A 23,107-nucleotide genomic window follows, 5' to 3' on the forward strand; every position below is an offset into this window, starting at 1 on the left:
TACAGATGTTACATGTTTATTTCTAATGATCTCAAGCCCTTGCATCTAAGTGTTTTGCATTATCTACAATTGTAACATGTAGAAATCTGTCATAAGCCATTCATACTTAATTTAAAAAATGACTATGTATTTCAAATGTAAGGCAGAGTTTTAATGTCATACTTTGACATTCATTTCATATTTATTTACAGAAATAGTAATTTTACAAGGACAGATAGGCGATGACATGTAAATTTATATTGTCTCATCTTGTGATGCTGGTCAGTAAAATGGTAGTCAGATGATAACTAACTATGATCCAAGATCTATGTCACTAAGAAAACATGTATTTTGTCACTACTGTCCAAGATGTACCCATTTCAACTTTTGCCACTTTAGCAAAGATGAAATTTCCTTGTCAGTATAATTTCACATAATTGTCATTAAAAATAAAGGTCTTTTCTGCTTTAGCACATGATTAAAACACACTTTAACATGTTGCAAACAATAAGGCACTTTGTATTTTAGCTGATAAAATTGTTAATACATAAGAAATGTAAAAATTGCATATTTTTCTCTTTAAAAAACTATACAAAACAAAAATGAACTTATTATGCCAAGAAAGAGCTTAAAGACCTGTTGACAAACACAGTGGCCTATCTTTTTTTGGTTTGAAATGCTGAATGTTAGGTAGGATGTCAAATTATATGGCTGGTTTCAACTTTAGGATACACCTTTTATTTAAAGGTTAACACACATCTATCATCAAAATAACATAATTATTTATTATAATTATTTATAGCAGGTAAAAAAAGTAAATGAAATTATGCAGTATTTAAAAACTACAAGTAATAAAATTGAGTTATTTTGCGATAAAGACTTCTAATGTAATTTTATGAGTATTTTTTATTCAGCAGGTAATTAGCAAAACGATTTTTAAGTTTTGGAGTGCAATTATTTATCAGCCTTTTAAATTTTTTTATTGATATTTTAAAAAAAATAAAAAAAATAAAAGCAATTATAGCATTAAAAAAAAACAAGAAGAAAGAAATGGAACACTAACTATATCCAACACTGACATAAATAAACAATCATTTAAAAATGATTCAACCTTAAGTCAAATAATGGAAACAAAATAAGAGGGGGAAATCAGTTAAAAAAAAATTGATTATAATGAAAAAGTCTATTCCATATGAAATATAACACAAGTAGATTTCAAACAAACAAACAACTCATGAGGGAATGTGAATAATATTTAGTGACTAGTAATTCTATAGCACAGATGCTGGCTAAATATATATGTATAATGCCTGTTGTGCATACTCTGCTTCAAGTCAGTTATATTATAATGCAGCATGAATAACAATAAATATTAGTATCAGTAAAATCAACATCATATTAAATATAGAAATATAAAAAAAAAATTATTATGCATTGTCCAAACGCCAAAGAAAAAGTTTTTAAAAAAGTGGTTTAATAAAAATTGACTGCACAAACTCTAGTTGTGTATTAGTGTCAGGTTTATAAACAGTATGAAAGCAGCATATCGAGTATCACACAAAGCAGAAAGTGGCTGATATTTTGGCTCCAATTTTTTATACAACCAAATATTTTGGTTCCAGTTTCAAAAGAATAAAATAGTATAACTTTGAATGACATAAAATTATGCAGCTACATACAGCAAATAATTAAATATATCAGATCCAAACTCAGGACTTATTTTACAATATAAAGCATTTGAGCTTTCATTGTCAAATAATACAATCAGGAATAATGTCCTATAGGAAACAATATAATACAACATCAGCTAAAATAATTTGAGAAAAGTTCAACAATTACCATCCAACTGATTCCAACTCTGCTCCTATATAAACAGCTACAGGACTAGATTATTTATTGCCTCCAGATGGTTAGCCTGAATAGTTTCAACACCACAGCACAATTTTACAAGGTCCTTTACGCTTTTCAAGTCAATTTCTTTAGTTACAATACTATTGCCACAATTTTACAAGGTCCTTTACACTTGTTAATTTCAACACACATTCTTAAGTTTCAATGCAATTGTGACAATTTTGGAAGGTCCTATGCAATTGTCAATTTCAACACCATTCTTACATTTCAATGAAACTGTCACAATTTCCACAAATTCCTATGCACTTATTAAGTTTCAACACATTTCTCACACTCCAAAACAATTGTACTCTTTCCTTAAGATCCTGCACACTGGTCTAGTTTTCATGTCCAAACACTTTACCAAACAGCCCAACAGCTCACAGCAAAACAACTTTTATCCTCACAACAGCAAAACAGCACAGATTCCATAAATATGGAAAATATCCTTGAAAAGAAATCTCACAACAACAGATCCAGCAGTATAAAACTTATCCACAGCACAACAAGCCAAACTGGCGCATGTAAGAAAGTCCTCAATGAGTTGCATGAAAGTCTGGAATTATTAACCCCATTGGTGCTAGCTTTACTATTATAATCAGGATCCTCATCACCTCTGTAGTAGTCGTCGTAGTACTCCCCATCTGCGGCTGTTGGGGTGGTCTCGTCATTGGGGAAGATGGTCATGTCATCTTGGTAGTCCTCAATCTTGATTTCTTCCTTAACAGGCTTGTTTTCTGAAAGAAGAAATTGTTTTTTAATCAAGGCATTTTGTAACGAATAGCCTATCCCAGAAAATATTGCAAGGCCCTGTACCAGGAGGGAATAGATCAGAAGGGAAAGACGTCACTGGATGAATGACATCAAGGATTGGACGAGGCTGCCCATTCTAATCAGAGTGGCAGATAGATAGTTTACTGTGGTGTCTCAACAACTTCAATAAGGGTTAAGGGATGATGATGATTTTCTAACATGACCAGAAGCACTCTATTGATTTCTAGTTCCCTTTATTTTCTATATTTTACTACCCTAAATGCTAAATGAAAAAAAATTCTTTTGATACTTTACAAAATTAATATTTTATTGATTTTTTAAAATTTAATTTAATTTAAAACTTAATTTTCTTTACAATCTGGCCAATGTTTCCTTGTAAAAATTGCAGAGAAAATCTGGCATAGCTCAGCTTGTACCTGGCTAAAGAAATCTGTGCTAGATTATACAAATAGGGAGCTTTTATGTGAAACACCTTTTGGAGGGCCATTAAAAAAACCAGTGCACCTACCACATCCACCATACACCCTGTCCAGACAGAGAATCTTCCCATAAAAACATCGGCACAGGTTACAGCCATTTAAAAAACCAGTGCACCTACCACATCCTCCATACACCCTGTCCAGACAGAGAATCTTCCCATAAAAACAGCGGCACAGGTTACAGCCTAGCTTGACCCACTGGCCATGCTCCACAGGTCCACATGACTTGACCTCTAGTTCACACCTAAAGCCTTGAAATTTGCTGAAACAAAAACCAGTTTTCATTTCAAAATTTGGGCATATTTTTAAAAATTTGCATGAAAAAATTGATAAAGGTATAATATTTACGTATGTGATTATTTCCATTTATTTCTGACTCACAAAAAGTGATTATCCAAACAATTAAAGGTTATTAAAGAAATAAATGTTTTACAAGTACAATCTGCAAAACATACACTTTATAATTGACTTACTCAGGGCAGTAGCAAAAGACACCCATCACACATACGTTTAATGATTGACTTACTCAGGGCAGTAGCAAAAGACACCCATCACACATACGTTTAATGATTGACTTACTCAGGGCAGTAGCAAAAGACACCCATCACACATACGTTTAATGATTGACTTACTCAGGGCAGTAGCAAAAGACACCCATCACACAAATGCCACCGTTCTCGCAACATTCCGACTTGCTGTGGTGTTTAGGTCGGGTGTCTCCACGGTGTTGGGTGGTGTCTGGGCCCGTGAGCCTGCCCTGGCGTGCGGGTACCAAGGATGACAGGAGCAGAGATGGTGTTGTCGCGTTCTCCATCTTGTGCGGTATACGCTGACCTGTGGAGTGGACGGTTTGTTAATTTGGGGTTCAATGTCTGTCTTGTGAAGTGGAGGATTCGTTTATTTGAAGTTAAATGCTGGCTTACAGGTATTTTTTTTCCAGCCACTGTTTCTCCGGGGTGAAAGAATATATCTTCTAACTATTTTTTAAAATCTATTTCGCTGTTCTTTAGAACAGTAAGCAATATAAAACCTACGAACATAAACGTGTTACTAGTGTTTGTTTATGTTTCCCCCTACCCTCCAATTAGGTGTGTAGACTGGATATTAATAAACAAGCACTATACCATCGCCTTACTAGAAGGTTTATTGTATAATCGATTCCTACGTGGGCATGTGGGGTGCGATTTCTGTTTGGTTAGGGCGCAAAAACATTTAACATCAGACATTATCAGAAGCCTTTATAGTAAACCCGACATACAAAATCAAAGTCCTGACCAGCCCGACATCTAAGTAGCTCTGGCCAAACATGTCGCGCCATGGCAGGAGCATTGATTGCACTTGGAGCTGTCGTCAAGGCGCCATCTCTCTCCACTGGGCAAGATCTTCCGTCGGACAAACACAATCTGGCCGCTGTTGGCGCCTGATATGGAAGACCCGGTCGTAAAAGTCTGGCCACAATGGAGGAAGGGTACGTAGTCCAAGCGATGGCTGGTCGACCGGGAACAAAGCCCGGATGTAGCAGCAGACGGAAGATGGCGGCCACGACGGCGAGATTTGACTTGTAGGTGATACGTGCCGACACGTTATAGCTAAAAGAATATGGTTGGAACTACACAAGGTACAGGGTTGACTTGAAGACTGCGGGTGGTCTACAAGTCACTAACAGACAAGATGATTAATGACATCTAATACAAAAGACAGAACAAATAGTAACCTCTCCTGTACACTATGTGTGGATGTGTGGGTAGAATAACTAGATACCAGACACTGTCATTATTTAATACGTTATAATTTACATGAAAGATAGTACGGTTGGCGGGGGTGTGAAATAACCACGCCTTTAAAACAGATGATCTACCAGGCAGGTAAAACAGTGTATGTCAAATTACAGCTAGGTAGTACGAAGGGAGTGCTTGATCAGATCTGGTGGCGTGTGCAAGAAGTTGTTATGGGGGGGGGGGGGGTGGTATAGCTCATGGTTTCTAAACCGAAAAAGCCTGAGTTAGAACCCTTCGGGCAAATTACAGCCACCCATCTAGATAATTCCAAAATCAAACAACTGCTGCCTTGTAATTTGTTCTTGGTTAGAAGCAACCCCCCCCCCCCTCAAAAAAAAAAGGCAGGCTGAAATCAGAGTCAACGGCCTATAAGGCGCATAATAGGTTGACACGTATACTCCATTGTGTTAGACTGGAATCCCATCCAACATTATAATTCAAAATTAAGAAGATTAAGTTATGGAGAGCACCAAAATACACACACACGCTCGCACACAAACTGTCTATTTTTGCACATACTGTATAAATAATTACATAAAATAACTTAAAATTGTCATTCGTGACGGTCAAAATGAAAACAATTGCACGCACTATGTCGTGCGACGCTGCCTAGTACCAGTTAGAGCTGAGTCGACTCATTGACCACCAGTTGGGGCGTAGCTCGAGAAATTCGTAACTTTCAGGTTACCACACAGCATTGCCCCCCCCCCCCTATGTATGCCTGGGGAGTGGGATGACAACGACGACAAAGCCTAATCAAGAAACAACAACCCAAGTCTTTAAACTAAGACTTTACGCAAATCACATTAATTAATTTATGTTATAAGAAGGGTAATCAAAGTTTTGAATCCTAACAAACAAAAATGTGCTGAGTTTAAATAGTCCAAAGATCTAAAGAAACCAAATTACGTCAGCATAAAAATTAAGATAAAGATAAGCTGATAAAAGATACTGGCAATGAGTGAAAAAACGCATTTCAACTTTTTACAATGTAAACAAGGAGTATCGTCATCAGTGTGTGGAGATAACTCGGTAAATCATGTTTTCTTTTCAAATGAACTTTAGTCAAGTGCCGTAGTAGATGGTTGTTTATAAGGGGAGATAACCCCACTTATGGTTAACGTTAGTAAACATGTGCGGATGCTAATTTTATTGCACTAGCTTTTGCTTCTACCTAAAAGACGGTACTTAACCCCCCCCCCCCCATCCCCACACACACACCCAAAAAAAAAACCCACCTCACAATGTACCAGGTGTTGGTGTAGGAAAAAGTGACTCGTTGCTCTCCCCCCTGATAGATCAAAGCGGTTCTCTCCCTTCACATTCTGGTGTTGCTAGCATAGCTCGTGCCACTTTCTATTCTCTGGGCAACCGCCTAGCGCCACGAGATACTCGCTGTGGTTTATTGGACTCGACTGGGGCGGAGATACTCGATACTACCCTCACGCATTGCTGGTCACACCGTTCCACTTTAATCAACATAGAATTGTTTCCCTTTAAACCAACTTAGTCGGCTATAGAAATCTATATACATAAATAACAATGTACAGGTGGGATTTTTTAAAAATAACATAAATGGTTACTCAAAAGTAATCAGTGAGTACTCGCTTTACACAAAAAGTATCGATACACCATACTTGGTGAGTTATGTAAACATGTAAGGAATCGTATCGTACTTTGACGACATATTTGACATCGCAGTTAATGTCAACATTCTGTTTGGTGTTGTCTGGACAAGCAGCCAGCTGGGCGTGGCATGATGGCGCCAGGTCACGTGATACGGGTTCACATGTTTTGGACAAGATAATTGACCACAGCGTAATGTTTCACAACGAGTATGAGTGTACTGAAAGACTATACAACTCCGGTAGATATTTTAGTCAGAGATCAGTCTGATAAAAAACGAATACATCCACTTTTGGATAATGCTAAATCTAGGTACTGCTCTCCAGAAAATCGTTTTCAGATTTTTACATCTTAAAGAAGGTCTACTATTTTACAGAAATGATGAGTTGCCCTGCTAAAAATTAAACAGATTATTTTAGATGAATGGATTAATTAATCACTGCGTGTAATGTATTTATGCAGCATGCTGCAGTTAGTTGGGTATTCTGAGTTTTGTATTTTCGCTTGTTACTTTGTTTTAAATAGGGGGCTTAGAATCTTAGGTTTTTTGTTGTTATTTTTAAAAGGTGTGTTGTCTTGCGGTTGTTTGAGAGTAAGGCTGTCCTGTGTTAAATTTTTATTGGGTGCGGGTGTTGTGTATTGTGGAGCTCTGGATCGTATGGATGATTCTTTTATCAAATCGTATCATCCAATTTAGCAAACCAAATTATTAGTTCACGAATAATGTTGCTGTACACGTCCGATTAATGCCCGTGTCACGTTTTCTACTCACTCCTGTACTTTAGCCACAATGTGATTTCGTCATTCTTCGATTATCAGGATCATCAAGGAAGTAATCAGGTACGGGTTTGAATTCATTCCTGACCATATCTCCTATGTGTTCATGGGCTCTAAAGGTCCAGACACGACTAAACTATCCGTCAGATTACGGTACAAGTGCAACAGATTGTCTCTAATCCAGGTTTTAATTGAAAGGATTAACCCCTATTATCTTCTCTTTCCCCCCTCCCCCCCCCACCCCCGATAGATTTAATAGAATGCTTATCTGGTCGATAAGGCGTTCAGTATAATCTAGTACCAAAAACGTTCCAACATAAAAATTAACATACATGTTGTTTTTTTTTTTTACACTTTTACACTTCTCCTAACAACAGCTGATTGCTAAACGTCATAGGTAAGAATAGAGGGGGGGGGGGGGTGAGTCATGAGCCCCTACCCCCCCCCCCCCCCCCAAAAACACAAAAATAAACTAGCGGTCAAGAGTCTCTACGCTGTGATTTTTGTCGGCGTGTGGGAATTCCCGTTTTTCTTATCTGCCCTACCGCCCGTAGTCCTGCCCTACCGCCCGTAGTCCTGCCCTACCGCCCGTAGTCCTACCCTCAATGGATGCTGCATGGGCACTAACACAAAAATTTATCACATTATCTCCCCCTGCCCACATTCCCACACGATGCCAGATTTTTCAGGGTGGAGGGGTGGGGGATGGGTAGGTTGCATTGCCCGTGGCCCCCCCCCCCTCCCTAAAACACGATGGCCGGGCTAATTCAACGCATTTGTGCGGTGCTACACTAAGTAACGGTCAAATTTATTACCTTTAAACATCGCGAGTGGCCGCTAGGGTTTCCCCTGGCCGGGCGCGGATGTTTTTGATGGGGGGCGCGCGCTGGGGTGGCTTGTGATAGCAAACACGGAGGGGGGGGAGGCAGCTTTATCGCTTCGTGGGTAGGCGTGAAACTAAGGCAAATGTCGCTTTGTCTATTGATGAAAGATTTAAACCGGAAGTGGGAGTACACATAACTTTTTAAGGCACATGATAGATGCACGGGGTGCTAAATTTAACAATACTCTAAAAGTCAAAATCTTCAGCTTGATCTAAGTAAACATCCAATACGAAACCAGGTGTGTTTTTTTTTTACTACACTTAATTAAGCATTACACAATGCCCTGTTAAGGCTAATGACGCAAAGCTAAATAAAAATGAACTTTCCTTTTGGAACCTGACGGGTCATGGGGAAAATGAAGTAGAGTTCACTTTTTTCAATGACCTCGGCATATGAAGGGATATTGTGGTCAGCACAAGTCTTTAGTTTTCCTAACGTGAGTTAGGTACCCAACATAGCTGGTTGGACTAGAAACTTTCGGATTAACTTACCAGTCTAGCGCTCAACCGCTGGACCAAGAGGTTAGGTAGGCACCAACAAGTAAAAAGCCCTCTATTTTTTAAGCGTTTAAAAAAGGGAAACAAGCGTCCATGTTACTTACAGCGCTTGGGGCGAATAATTGAAACGAAGAAAAACCCTGTTGGTCTGTGGGGGGCTGTGGACCTGTCTGACAGGTAGATCAAACGCTGGGGGAGGTGAAAAGGTAAACACGTCGGTGTAGGTCTGGCCCATGTCCGTGGAACATGACCCTCGTACTCGTTGACCTCTGACCTAGAGTGCGAGCACTCTGGAGTGGTGACCCTCCACACCCACAGTTCCCCAGGACACCACATGTGCTGGTGTTCTCTCTACATGTGTTCCCGCCAATTGCAGTTTTTTGTTTGGTGTACCAATTGCAGTATTTAATGTATTGAATGATTTACCGTGCGACTTTATCACCTGTTCATATCTTGTTGCTGTGGCAACATGCCCCCAACCCCCTCCCTCCACCTCACCTCCCACAACGATTTTAATAACTTGAATAGACTGCACACTCAGGATTTACGAGCCCAGACTAAATACCCTCAGGGGTTTAGGGGTCCCTCTTGGGGGGTTTGGGATCGCCCACAGTCACGTCCTGTCCACCGTTGGTTTCTCCCAGATGTCAGCGTGACCTTCGGATAAGCGACCCTCGAGTGTTCTCTAAACCGAGACTCGTGTTTTAGAGAGTGTCAGGATTGAATGAAAACGGCAACTGGTCAGGTCGAAATGTCCACAGCGCCTAGGCAATCGCAGACACATAAATTACGCGCGATGAGTTAAAATTGCGCACCTTTTCTAATGCCAAGACACAATGTCGTTTCATATAATTATTGAATAGGTGGCTCGATGATTATCAAGTTTGTGGGGTTAACTTGCTGTATAGGATGTTTCATTGTTAAGATGCGCGGTGCGCAAAAATTGAAACCTGCCATTTTCATTTTCTAACGTAATAATCTTGTATAAGTATTGTTGTAAGTGATCCGCAAATACAAATGTATGTAGCACATCAGCTGTAGCTACCTAGAGTGAAACATGGCTGGAAAGTGAGGTGAACGCTTGTCATTCAGTGTAGCATGTCATTAGCATTGATAAGTGGTAACTTTATGCACACGATACACATTAATCGTGTGGCATCTAAACTCTAAACTAAAGGGTCCATAATTTATATTTTCAAAGTTATTAGGGACAGGAAAAAGTGAAGTTACCTCTACGACTAGAAAAGTCATTGGAGATACATTTCTCTGACAAATTTGAAGAACGTTTTTACTATAATGTGACCACAATATGACACATCCAATTACATAACCATCAACATACAAATGGTAAAAGAGTGTAATATAAAGATATGACATCGCATTATTGCCTGAGACATTACGCGAATGTTTTTGTTTTAATCCTTTTAAGACTAAAAATAATGTAAATTTAATGGAATTAACATTCAAGGTATCATATAATTGTTACATGAATCTCATTGAATATCAGTCATGGGTTACACTGTGAATCAACATTGGCTTGAATTTTGAAGATTGTGTGTGAGAGTGCGCGAGGATGTGTGTGTATGACAGTGCATGTGTGTGTGTGTGTGCGTGAGTGTGTGTGTGTGCGTGTGTGTGCGTGTGTGTGCGTGTGTGTGTGGGTGTGTGCCAGCTGATGAAGATATAAAGCGACTTTAAGACGACACGTGTAAACAGACGGCTCACGGAGATATTGGAGGTCACGTGACGAGCCCGAGATAACGTGATTAGAACCAAGGGACACAACTGACCAATAATCACGTGCAAGGGCCCATAAATCTTGACGGGTGAAAGATGCTGGAACAAGTGGACAGTGTCCAGCGTGAGCATTCATCAGTTTTATGAGTAATTAAAGAGATTAGTTAATTGGGTATCCGGCGAGTGTGTGTTTTTGTTTATCTGTCAATGAAGTTCAGATTTTGTAATTTTTGGTTGGGTAGGATGTGGCGATACGAATCAACACATTAAATTATTTCGATTTTTTTTATGAGAGCCTTTAAAGAGGTAAATGGTAAATCATGCTACATATTACACAGACACCATAGCTTTACACTGACCACATGGCTACAAAAAAAAAAACAGATCTTCCCTGGTTTTACGCTTCCCTTAATTTTACATATTACGGCCCTACACTGACCACATTAAAGTATTACAGATTACGACCCTACATTGACCATGCACTGACCACAGTTAAGATTTACAGAATACAACAACACAACCTCCCACATTCAAGTTTAACAAAATACGACCCTACCCCGCCCACACTCAAGGTTAACAAACCTAAGGCCTTACACTGACCAGGTAATAAAACCTTCATGCCAACAAGTCCCACGAACTTCTAGGGTCAGCGGTCAGGGGTCATCGGGTTCAAGCAGCAAATAAAGGGAGATAGCCCGTGCAGCCAAGGAATTCCCGATGCCCAGATAGTGCACGCATGCGCGGGAATAATTAATTCACCCCCGGCGCCCTAATCAAGTCCTTACTTTAACGTCGCTCCGGACGTTTTTATTCTTCCACAGGCTCACGACTGCATTGCCCCAAACGTCGCGGGCGGTTTGTGTTTGCAGGTCACGTGATGACCGTCCATTGTTCGAGTGCTGGGGGGTACCGTGAAGTTAACAGAACAGACACGTCCAGCTGGCCAGAAAGCACAGCTGACCGCGGTGCTATCGTCAGGTCAGCTCTTCATCTTCAAGAGTTAAGTGCAGATTCAAGGCAGGTGTTTACACACACTAACACTTGATGGGGGAGGGAACTGACATTTACATCTTTACACCTCAGGGTCTAGAGTCTAGAGGATAAACTTTCAGGACCGATCGAGGGGGTTTGGGGGGGTGGGATTCTCTTATATAAGAGGTTTTGGGTTTTAACTCGTATATAAATATCGATCAACTAAAGAGTTGAAGCGTATAATTTTACATTTTCACAGTAGCTATAAGATCATATAATTAAGGACTACTCCGATGGGCTTAAGTGAAAACTATAAACTCTATCAACAAAAAGATCTAAAGTGAAAAACTCTAGAACCACTCAACCAGAAGAACCTACAGCGAAAAACTCTAGAACCACTCAACTATCAACGTGGTGCCATACCAGTAAAAAAAACCCCACTGTACAACCACTCTACTTAGGACCTACGGCAAAAAAATATTCTAGAACCCCTGAACTATCAAAGACATATAGTGAAAAACTATAGAACCACTCAACTACTTAGGACCTTCAGTGAAAAACTATAGAACCACTCAACTACTTAGGACCTTCAGCGAAAAACTCTAGAACTACTCAACTACTTAGGACCTTCAGCAAAAAACTCTAGAACCACTCAACTACTTAGGACCTTCAGCGAAAAACTCTAGAACCACTCAACTACTTAGGACCTTCAGTGAAAAACTATACAACCACTCAACTACTTAGGACCTTCAGTGAAAAACTATAGAACTACTCAACTACTTAGGACCTTCTGTGAAAAACTCTAGAACCACTCAACTACTTATGACCTTCAGTGAAAAACTATAGAACCACTCAACTACTTATGACCTTCAGTGAACTATTCTAGAACTACTCAACTACTTAGAACCTTCAGTGAAAAACTATAGAACCACTCAACTATCAAAGACCTTTAGTGAAAAACTATAGAACTACTCAACTACTTAGGACATTCTGTGAAAAACTATAGAACTACTCAACTACTTAAGACCTTCCGCGAAAAACTCTAGAACCACTCATCTAACGACCCTCGGCTAATCTCGAACCCCGATATTTCCCCATGCCGATAAACCCGACACGGCGAGCCAGTTAGCTGCCCCTATCACAAGGCTGCTCGCGGGATGAGGGGGCGATTAATGGCGATTAGACAGACCGTTTTATGGGAGATGTACCGAGTTCTAAAAATAGAGTCACATTTGATTGCACTGTCGGAATCTCCTCCCCCACAAAACATCAGATAATCTACACCGGGAAAAAAAATCGAACTGCCTACGCTAAATTACCTGATTTTGTTTTTATTTGATAACTTTTAGCCTATTGGCATTAATGTATTACTACTAAACCCAATATACTGCATTTCGCCGGGGATTAAGGCATTAAAGTAAATTTATTGTCTCAGTTGAAATATACCTATCGGTGCTCAGTGTGTTATCCAGACTTAATCTCCGGATGGGGGGGGGGGGGGGGGGAGGAGGGGTACACTTGAAATTTTCGATGGAGGGGGGGAGAGGGGGGAATATTTCCAGGAGGGGGGCGGGCAATGTTAAAAGTAAGAGATGCCTGGAAGACACTCTTAAAGCTTAAGCGATTGATTCTTTCTTATTCATGTGTTGTAATAAAACATTACCTTAAATATAATCCCTATAGTTTATGTATCAAGCCTAAATGGTGGTCAAATTAAAACAAATGCATGACACACAACGATACTGCCTAAGTTAGAAATTATCAATATTTTCTACGTTTTTTTTAACTTGTAATCCAATTTATTAATTGTAATACACGTTAAAATATGCAGTATGTCATGACAGTTTTGTGCTGTACATAAAGACAGTTGTTTCCCTTTGCTATTGATGCTGAGGTTGATTTCGGGTCGCCACTGAAAGAAGGGTATTTTTCAGGGATGAGGGAGGGGGCGGACGTAAAGGGAGGAAAAACTGTGTGTGGTCAGTGATGCTATCTAATCATTCGCGGCGCTGGACAACATCGCCATATATACAGAGCTGGACGCTGGACATAGCCTGAGAGAGATAGCCTGAGGGTTCGTGGGTGGAGGACTTTAAGACAAGTGGGGGAGGGGGGGGGGGGGGTAGGACCTACAGGTGGAGGACTTTAAGACAGGTGGGGGAGGGGGGTAGGACCTACAAGTGGAGGACTTTAAGACAGGTGTGGGGGAGGGGGGTAGGACCTTCAGGTGGAGGACTTTAAGACAGGTGAGGGGGGACGGGGGGTAGGACCTACTGGTGGAGGACTGACTGTAAAACCAGATGTGGACGGACTAGTAAGAGATTGCTCTGGCAAACGTCCCATCTCAGAGCCCAGGTAGATCACCATATTGATAGACCCGATAGATTACCACTTTGATGGATCTGGTATATTAGCACTCAAATGACCCCAGTAGATCACTACCTTGATGGCCCTGGTATGGCATCACCTTGATGGCCCTGGTATATCACCACCTGATGTCCCCAGTACATCACCACTTTGATGGTCCGGTACGGCCCAAACCTTTGACGGCGTGCATCAGAGCCCCAATCAAGCGCCAGTTTCCGACGAGCCAGGTGGGTACGCTCTTTAAATGTCTTGTTGGGGATTAGCTAATGGTCTCTAACCATTTATCAAGTGGATAAGGTTGCACGGGCAGGGGAGTTAATGTCAGCATAAACATTGGCGGAGTGACTGTTCTTGGGCTGGAAATCGTGGAAACAGACCGGATAACTCTTATGGAAATAAGGGTAACAAACGAAATATTTTTATTAATTTTTATTTTTGTCAAACTTTAATATTTAAACAATACTGAGGTTAAAGAGTCAGCTCCCTTATACATTTGACTGTTTATATATAGGACCTTTATTTTTTGCTAATTAACGCGATTTATTATCAGCAAGAGGCTTCTTTCTTCTTCTTCTTCTTCGTTCTTAATTTTTAGTGTTGAAGGGGATCGAGATTTATCTGCCAGTGGGTTTGAACTCGAGACTTTGTTCGAATTTATCAACCATGAGCTTTTTGCCGACTCGACCACGCTTCCAACACAATTAAGCGTTACGTGTCAACTGGTTATGCGCCATTGAGGCCATTGACTCCGATTTCAGCCTGCTTTTCTTTTTGGATTTGCTTTGTCCAACCAAGAACAAACTGGCTTAATATTAACGTAGTTATAGGTTAAAATGTGGAGCTTTGAAATGTATGACGAACTTTGCTGAACCAAATGTGGAAGCTACTTGTTGCCTAGGTAACGTCCAGGTCATAGTGACCGTGGAGGTTTTTGACAGGTGTAAGGGGCACACAGGTAACGAGCCCATGTTGGGGGGGGGGGCTGTCAACTAAGGTTTATGACCTACCTGGGGCCCGCAAATCAAGGCCGAACCACTGACCAACGTCCACAAACAATGACGCAGGACAGCGTACCAAGACACGTGACATTGTGTGTACTCGAGCATGCAGGTGTGTAGCTTCGAGTACCTGTCAGTGTGGGGGTTGTGTGTCGTACAATCACAGGTGTGTGGAGCCTAATACTGTCAGTGTGGGGGTTGTGTGTCATATACAATCACAGGTGTGTGGAGCCTAATAATGTCAGTGTGGGGGTTGTGTGTCATATACAATCACAGGTGTGTGGCGTCTAATACCTGTAGTGTGGGGATTGTGTGTCATATACAATCACAGGTGTGTCATACAATCACAGGTATGTGGCGTCTAATAATGTCAGTGTGGGGTTGTGTGTCACGCGCAATTTTGAATACATTATTGTATAGTACACATATATGGCGGCAGTACTAGTACAAAATAATATGATATAGGCATTTGAGTAGACCTAATAGTATATGATGGTATAGAACCAGTACATGATGGTATTGGTATATTACTAATGCTGCTTGCTAAAATAACGACATGAAAGAATTAATATATAGTGGCAGCACGGTACAATTCTATAATGTGCGACTCAAAAAATCGTCAGTACAACTCACCTATATATTGGCTCGTAACATTTCTAATGTTTAGCTAACATGTGGAGGTATTGAGAAAGCATCACTAATACACATACAATGGAATAATTCAAACTTTTGGTGGCGTAAGCAGAAGGGGTGGGGGTGGTGTTAGAACACCCTATGGACACACACAATGAAATGTTTCTAACTTTAACTACAGCTATTGGTGATCATGCGCTCGTGTTGCTTAATGTTTATTATTTGTTTTACAATGTATTTAATATTACTATTTGACCCCCCCCCCATGACAAATTTCAATGGCAACAAAGGATGGTTTATGCTGGAATATATATACATAGTAATAGCAACTGTTTGAGTAAAATGGCGTTTAACAATATAATGTCAAAATACCCATGGTATTGATAAGGTATATAATTAGTTACTGGTGTATGAATGGTCTGTAAGAGCCGGTACCTAACTTGAACAACCTTTGGTTTTGACGTTCTGAATGAAAAGTTGCCATTGACGGAGCCCATTACAGCACAAGGAGCCCATTTGTTTTATCGGACGGCCAAATTTAATCTAGTCGTCAGGCGAACGTCAAGACCCGAGCACAAAGGCTCACCACCGCCACGGTAAGCAAGGGTCGCCATAAAACGCCGGGCTTCTAGCTAGTACAAGTGGTCATAAACAGGCGGTCGTGAAATCTTCACATCAAAGCCTCCCCCCTCCTCCCCCCTCTCACAATACATAGGACACAGTGGAGCACTAGCGTTACGGACCTTTCATAAAACTCACTTCAAAGGATCCAGTATTGTTAACCACGAACGTACACCCATGACCAGTGTCCACTGCACAAGGTAGATAGAGGGCCCTTATCAAAAGTTAGTGACCGAACGAGGGGGGTCTTAGTGCCTGGATTAGGATAAGGGCCTCTTGCGTGACAAGCTAGGCCGTGATAATCCCTAGGAATATTTTAAGCCAGTCGAGAACTTGATCAGCTTTCATTTGGTTTAAGGGACGGGCGTGGTGGGGAAGTGTGGAGTGGGTGAGGGGGGTGGGAGGGTTTAGCATGTACTAACAAGAGAAATTGTGTGTGTAGCGAAATTGATCAGGCTACAAAATGCGTGTCATACGGACATGCCAAGTAAAAGCTATTGAAAGAGAGACAAGTCTTGTCATAAGAATATTGTGTTGGGAGATGTAAGAAATGTAGCGAGGGGTTGTAATGTGAGAAACCAATGTTTTATTTACCTGGGGAGGTGTGAAAAATAGAGAGCAGCTTGCGAGGGGTGAGAGGTGTGGCAAAAGGTGTATGGGATACCTGAAGGTTCAGACAAAAGACAGGGGAAAGAGGTGGAGAAACAGGTGAGGCTGAGTTTAAAGAAATATTTATCAAGGGGTCAAAGCGTAAACAACAATAGTTTCTTGATGAGGGGAGGGGTGGTCAGAAAATGGCGACCGGTGGGTGGGGGGCTGGATTACATTACAGGGTGATTACTCGTTTGTTTTAAGTTTTATAGTAATTTCATAATTTTTTTTTCAGAACAAAATCTCAGATATAAAGACAACTCGTGGCCTCTCTAACTATTTTAATTATATAAAAAATGGTACAGTAGGTATCCCAGGGTTCGTTGCGGGTGGGCTGACCTACATTCTAGCTCATCAAGTTAATCACCTTAAGTTTAGTCACTCGCGGGGGTAAGTGATTGTTAATGAGGGACGATTCACGCGCTACTGAGGCGCTCACACAGTGAAGCTCTTTGTTGTAAGGGCTGCCGGGCACACAGGGGGAACCTTAGCCATTGCAGCTGGATGTAGGCTTACTAGTCAACGACTAGTGCTAGTCAGAGACTTGAGTGTGTGGCTAGTGCTAGTCAGAGACTAGAGTTTGTGGGATAGTCAGAGGCTAGTCGAGGTAGTGCTAGTCAAAAGCTAGAGTGTGACTAGTACAATAATCAATACATTAATCAATACATTAAAAACGCATATATGTAGCATGTCAATAGTAGTTTCTGCTACCACTAGGCGCGTGTTCTAGACTTACAAACTAGCCACACCAGATTACAAATCTGGTCTCTAGACTCCACTTAGCCTAGCCCACCACTTATTGAATGGAAGGAGAAATGGATCTATAAACTACAGCTCCATAGTAGTTTCAGGAGAAAAAAAACAACTTAAAAATTGCATTTTAAAGAAATAGCTTTTGCATAATTCTAAGATAGAAGCGGAAAAATATAACTGAAATTAGAATTAGAAATTAGAGTACTAATTTTGAATAGTTACTTACCGCCGGAGTGTTGCATCATGGTAAATATCCACGTGATAGCTGATAATATCGACCTGTGGATGGAGACCAGAGGAAAAGTTGACGGAGTTGTTGATACACAGGATTAGATTATTGCGTGGGAGTGGGAGTGGTAACAAATGATACGATTATTGTGTGGGAGTGGGGTGTGCGGGTAGCAACAAATGATTAGATTATTGCGTGGGAGTGGGGTGTGTGGGTGGCAACAAATGATAAGATTGTATCACTAGGGCCATGGCTGTGGGGGCGGTAATGTATTATAATCCTCAAATTAACGGATACATCGGGAGAGATGTTTGGATCAAATATTTACAGGTTGATATGTCAAGGTGCCACAGATCTGACATCAGGTCACCTGGCTTTGTTTTGGGTAATGATCGGTTAGCCGTACCACGTCATGTATCTTTGGCATCTAGAGAGCGGTAACACTAACCTTACGGTACGGCTAAACCAATGTTGTTTAGTGTGCAGGGAGTGATTGTAAAAGGTCGGTCCAGGCTTAACCCAACATTATGAAACAATATAACGACTGGTGTGGCCTAGCGGTAGAGCGATAGACTAGTTCAGATACAAGGGTCGAGTCTGTAGGTAACCAGATCTGATGGGTACCTGGCTCACGTTAGTGAAATACAGGCGGCTGGGCATTGTGCTGACCACACTATCCCATAGTAAGCAGAGGTCAATGAAACAGATAAACTCTAATACATCTGCCCAATGTGTGTTGGGTATGAACAGATGATGATGACTGACTGTGGCCCTCTGTACCTAAGTTAGCCATTGTGTTAGAGATAATCAGCCACGTTTTTAGACACAAAGCCATACCGATTCCAGATGTGTAATAATACCGACAACATCCAGTCCATGTCAATAAATTGTACTTGTATCAGCTAACATAAATCCGACGATGTGATTGATATTTGTCATATTGTTAAAATGTATTCTGCAGTAATATGCAAGACGGTGATTTTCAAGAACCAAATAAGGCAGTCATATTCAGCTGTCACGTGCAATCACATTTTTCAGTATGTAAGATCAGTCATATTTGAAGTTATCAATCAGTCATTTTTTAAATCCCATAGACCTCTTAAATAAAATAGACTGGGAGACTAAAAATTATTCAGTAAACACTAGCATCGGAAATCTCCGGACTATACCAAGTTATTTGTTGTGTAAATACCAACCCACCTGAATCTCGAACCCGCTGCTTCATAACTTATAGTGGAAGCCTGTAACATTATATGTAAGCCTACAGATTCCTTATCATAACTTATCGTGGTCATTTCAACATAATTTACCCGTACCCTTTAGCATTACGTGTCATGGTCCTTTGACAATTATGAATGAGACCCTAAACATACCAGGATATCACAACGTCAAAAATATTCAACAACAAAAACCATATAACCTGATTTTTTTTTCTACTTCACACAGCTGTTGCTTACTGTAGGCGTTTTAAAAACATTTCACGGCAGGATGTACCAAATAGTTATTCATTCGCATAATCGATTTAAACAACAACAACATGAATCGCGCGATAAGGGAAGTAAAAGCTAGCTTTAAAAAAAAAATTCCGCGGTTCTATTAGAAATAAGAAAACGGATGAAGTGGCACGTTTCTGTTTTAATTTAAAGAAACAATAAAGCCCTCTTCACATGCACCTTTGATACCAATGTGAGGCGTGAAGAGCCCTTGATGTGCTTGCAAAACAAAGCGGTGGAGCGAGATCGAGAATCGATGTGTTGGGATTATGGCGACATATGTTTAATAAATCAGGCGGGGAGGAGGGGGAGTTGGGGCAGTCGTGGGCTGTCAGATAAACATTGGTCTATCTCGTCATCCACGGGGGTGGCGGGGGGGGGGAGTAAACACCTGCAGTAACTTAGGTGATACCTGTAGGTAGCTGGTGTGTGGGTTATTGTATACATCTACTGCGCATAATGAGATGTCATTTACAGCTTGCAAAATATAATGACATGTCATATAGCGCGAGTATGACATGACATTTAACCAAGTGTATGTTGTAAAGTTGAAATGACACACGAGTGTAAAACATGTCATTTCGTTAATAATTTAAGTCACAATATAAACCAGTGAGTACTTTACGCAACACAATAACTTATAAAACATTTGGTCAATGTCGGTATGTGTTCATCCTTTAATGAAAGTTTGGTCATTTCACGTAAAACTAAATCATTCATCAAGTCAATGTGGTTTTAAGTGAGTCATTCAACAAAACATTTGATCATTTCACGAAATGCCAAATAATTTCACAAAACAATGAGTAATTTCCTAAATCCTATATTCAGTACGTACAACTCAATTATAATGCCAATACCCCCCCCCTACCAATGGAATGGTGGCGTTACAGTTTTGGGTGCTTTAAAATTTTCTCCAACAACATCCCAAGTTAATAAACGGGGTGGTTATAATTCAACTCATAAAAACAAAAACAAAACTTGAGACATATAAATTTTAAAAAATCAAATGACAATGAGACTGAGATTTTGAAAGGTAACTTGTTATGAAAAGATATTTGATCTAAACTTTCGGTATAAGGTAAGGAACAGCTTACAATCCAAATTTACATGTACCATAAAATGAAAAATTTAAAAACACACACATAACGAAAGTAGGCCTACATAATGAAGTAAACTAGCAATGAGATCAAAATAATACAAATCCGACCGAGTTACAAGATTTCTGCACCTCTAATCCTGATGAGTATAGTGTGTGTGGGTTTGTGGATGTGTGTGTGTGAGTAGATCGTGTAGTGTAGTACTTTTAAGCAACGATGTACATGGAAGATCTAAAGGGCGTTAGGGTCCACCTTTAAAAAATGTGTACTTTAATCAAGCAGAAAACCACAAATGTCCCCCGGCCGATCGGTCAATGTCCCTGCATGCACCACTCAATCACATACTCCAGTCAACTTGGTATGTGACCCTCCCGGTTCAGCTGTTTCAAACACCAACGTTACGCGGTGTAAAGTAAACCCTTATCCTAAACCAAGCCTTAACGGCAATTCAGTAGCGTAGGGGGGGGGGGGGGGGGGGAGACGACGACATATGGGGGGTGGGGTGCAAATCGAAAAGTTTTTTCCCAGGGCGCCGGGAAGGGTCGCTACGCCTCTACGACAACTTGATATCTAAACCCTACACCAAGCCATAACGGCAACTTGATATCTAAACCTGATTAATAGTTTAATTAAAAGAAAAGTAAAACAAGATACACCCCGGCGAGTTTAGGTGTTATTGTTTGATGTAATCGCATTAACGCGGGGGATGTATCGACTACAGTATTACTGGGATGTATCGAGTATGGTATTACGAATCGATATATCTCCATTAAGAAAATGTAAAGCACCCCCGCAGAAGTGGTAATTAAAAGAGAAAAAATGCGACAACTGCGCGTATGTACAGGAAATCGAAAAAGTATTTTAAAATTTAAAACAAACTTCAGCTTTCTTTTAACATGTGTTGTAACGATATGGGTCTAGCCATTATGATTATAGGATCAGATGGTAATCCGGCATTTAAATTTACTTTGGGTTTCATTAAGAATATGATTAATAGGCTGGGGAAAAAAACGTAACTTTTTTTTGTTAAGTTTGTGAAGAGGGGATGTTGGGTTTAAATTGAGAACATATTTAGTTAAATATGCTCTTGTTGAAAAGCAGACATTAGCAGTATTAGACCAGTTAGAAACAGGTAATACCTAGCTCTTACAAACAGGTAATTTACGTCTGATAAACTAGCTATTTAAATCTTACACCGTGTTTACACTTGCGACATGTATACTATACAAGTCTAGAAAAAAAAATCGCAACAAAGTTGATGTAAGATGATAAAAAAAAAATTTCCCGCGAAACATGTGTACTTACTTGTTCCAAGTTTTTGTTTCTTTTTAGATATGTATGGTATACATGTCGCAAGTGTAAACGTGGTGTTAAAAACAGTGAAATCTACCTCTTGTGAGCATGTAATCTACGTCTTTAAGCAGGGCAATTTGAGTCTTAGATAAGACAATCTACTTCTGAGAAACAGGCAATTTATCTTTTTAGAAACAGACAATCTACTTTTGAAAAACAGGCTATTTTCCTTTTAAAAACAGGTAAAATCTACCAAATCGACTAATTAGACAGCTTAAAGAATAAGCTGATGACAATTGAAACAGGTCGCTATCAGTGTACCACCAATAACCACCCCGTCCTCCCCAACACACACCATTTTTTATTAAAATTTTAGAATTTCATAACAATTTTCTGGTTGAAAGTGAAAGTTAATCATCCTAATCACCAATAAACAATTAACTATATATCAATATATTACATTTAAACCTAGCATATTTCATTTTAATACACTTACTATCTCGCACTAACCCATCGAACCACTAGGTTAGATGCAACCGTAAATTGTAAATTCATTAATACATAAACGTAAACGGTTGTTTTTCTGCCGATTTCTTTGAGAGCTAATGGGCCCCGGGTTAGGACAGCCCTACCAGAAGAAAACACTCGGCGATTATACAAGTTGGCCAACCCTCCAACAATAAAAATAACATCGAGGGCTTTATTTAAAAAAAAAGCCGAGGGCACCTATAATGAAATTCGACAAATAATATATCGCAGTGATTATTTTTCTGTCGGTGTTGAAGTAAGGGTCGAGTTTAGGACCTTCATAATAACAAGCTTTTAAATGCATTGAAAGTTTAGAACATAGAACTCATTTTCTCTCTCTACCAAAAGCTTTAGGTCGCTCTTGAGATATTTTACATAGATCTAATTATTTTAGCGACCAAAGCTTTTACTAAATAGAGCAAATCGGTTATATTTTCCAATATACAACGCATTAAAAGCTTGTTAATATAGGCCCTACAGATTTTAAATTTTATATTGTCATAAATATAGTTTTAATTATTTAATATAGATCTCAGCCTAATACATTGGTCAAATGTAACAAAATATCAGTAGTGTAGCTTCTTAATTGTATACTAGATCTATACAAATAAGAAGCTAGACTACTGATAAAATAATAAATATATCTAATAACAGTAAAAAATGAATACACATCAGTAACTTTAATCTTGACTAGATCTACTCGTTTTATGATATAATAGATCTATATAGATCTAGTAATAGAATCTAGATCTAGATAAATCTAGATGTAGTACTCTTCGATGTACATATTAAATATTAAATTATTAGTTAATAATTAGTAAATTAATTAGTAATTAGATTCTATAGGCTGTCTAGTTTTAATAGTTTATTTATTTTGATCAGACTTAAATACTCACCAGAAAAGTCGCAAGTAATCCATCATCATATGAGCCGCTACATGACAGGAGATTTTATTTTCTCATCAAGTCATTTGATTCCATCAAGTAATTCGAGACATTACGAGAGACAATCAAAACAACAGTTTGACCCGGTGTTGACACAAACAATTGCT

At 39.7% G+C, this 23,107-nt stretch overlaps 1 protein-coding gene across 1 annotated transcript; it reads right to left on the reverse strand.

Annotated features, from left to right (window-relative positions):
- Positions 1-1,100: 1,100 nt before the first annotated feature.
- On the reverse strand, positions 1,101-23,107 carry LOC131955541 (uncharacterized). The gene is made up of 5 exons (XM_059319698.1): positions 22,953-23,107; positions 17,643-17,695; positions 3,755-3,956; positions 3,242-3,384; positions 1,101-2,606 (listed from the first exon to the last, which is right to left on the reverse strand). Exons 1-5 carry the CDS (start codon positions 22,979-22,981, stop codon positions 2,332-2,334), a joined length of 702 nt encoding a protein of 233 aa, XP_059175681.1. The 5' UTR covers positions 22,982-23,107; the 3' UTR covers positions 1,101-2,331.

This window comes from Physella acuta, unplaced genomic scaffold, assembly GCF_028476545.2.
Source record: "Physella acuta isolate Inbredline_101_S28 unplaced genomic scaffold, ASM2847654v3 ptg001076l, whole genome shotgun sequence".
NCBI lineage: Eukaryota > Metazoa > Mollusca > Gastropoda > Physidae > Physella > Physella acuta.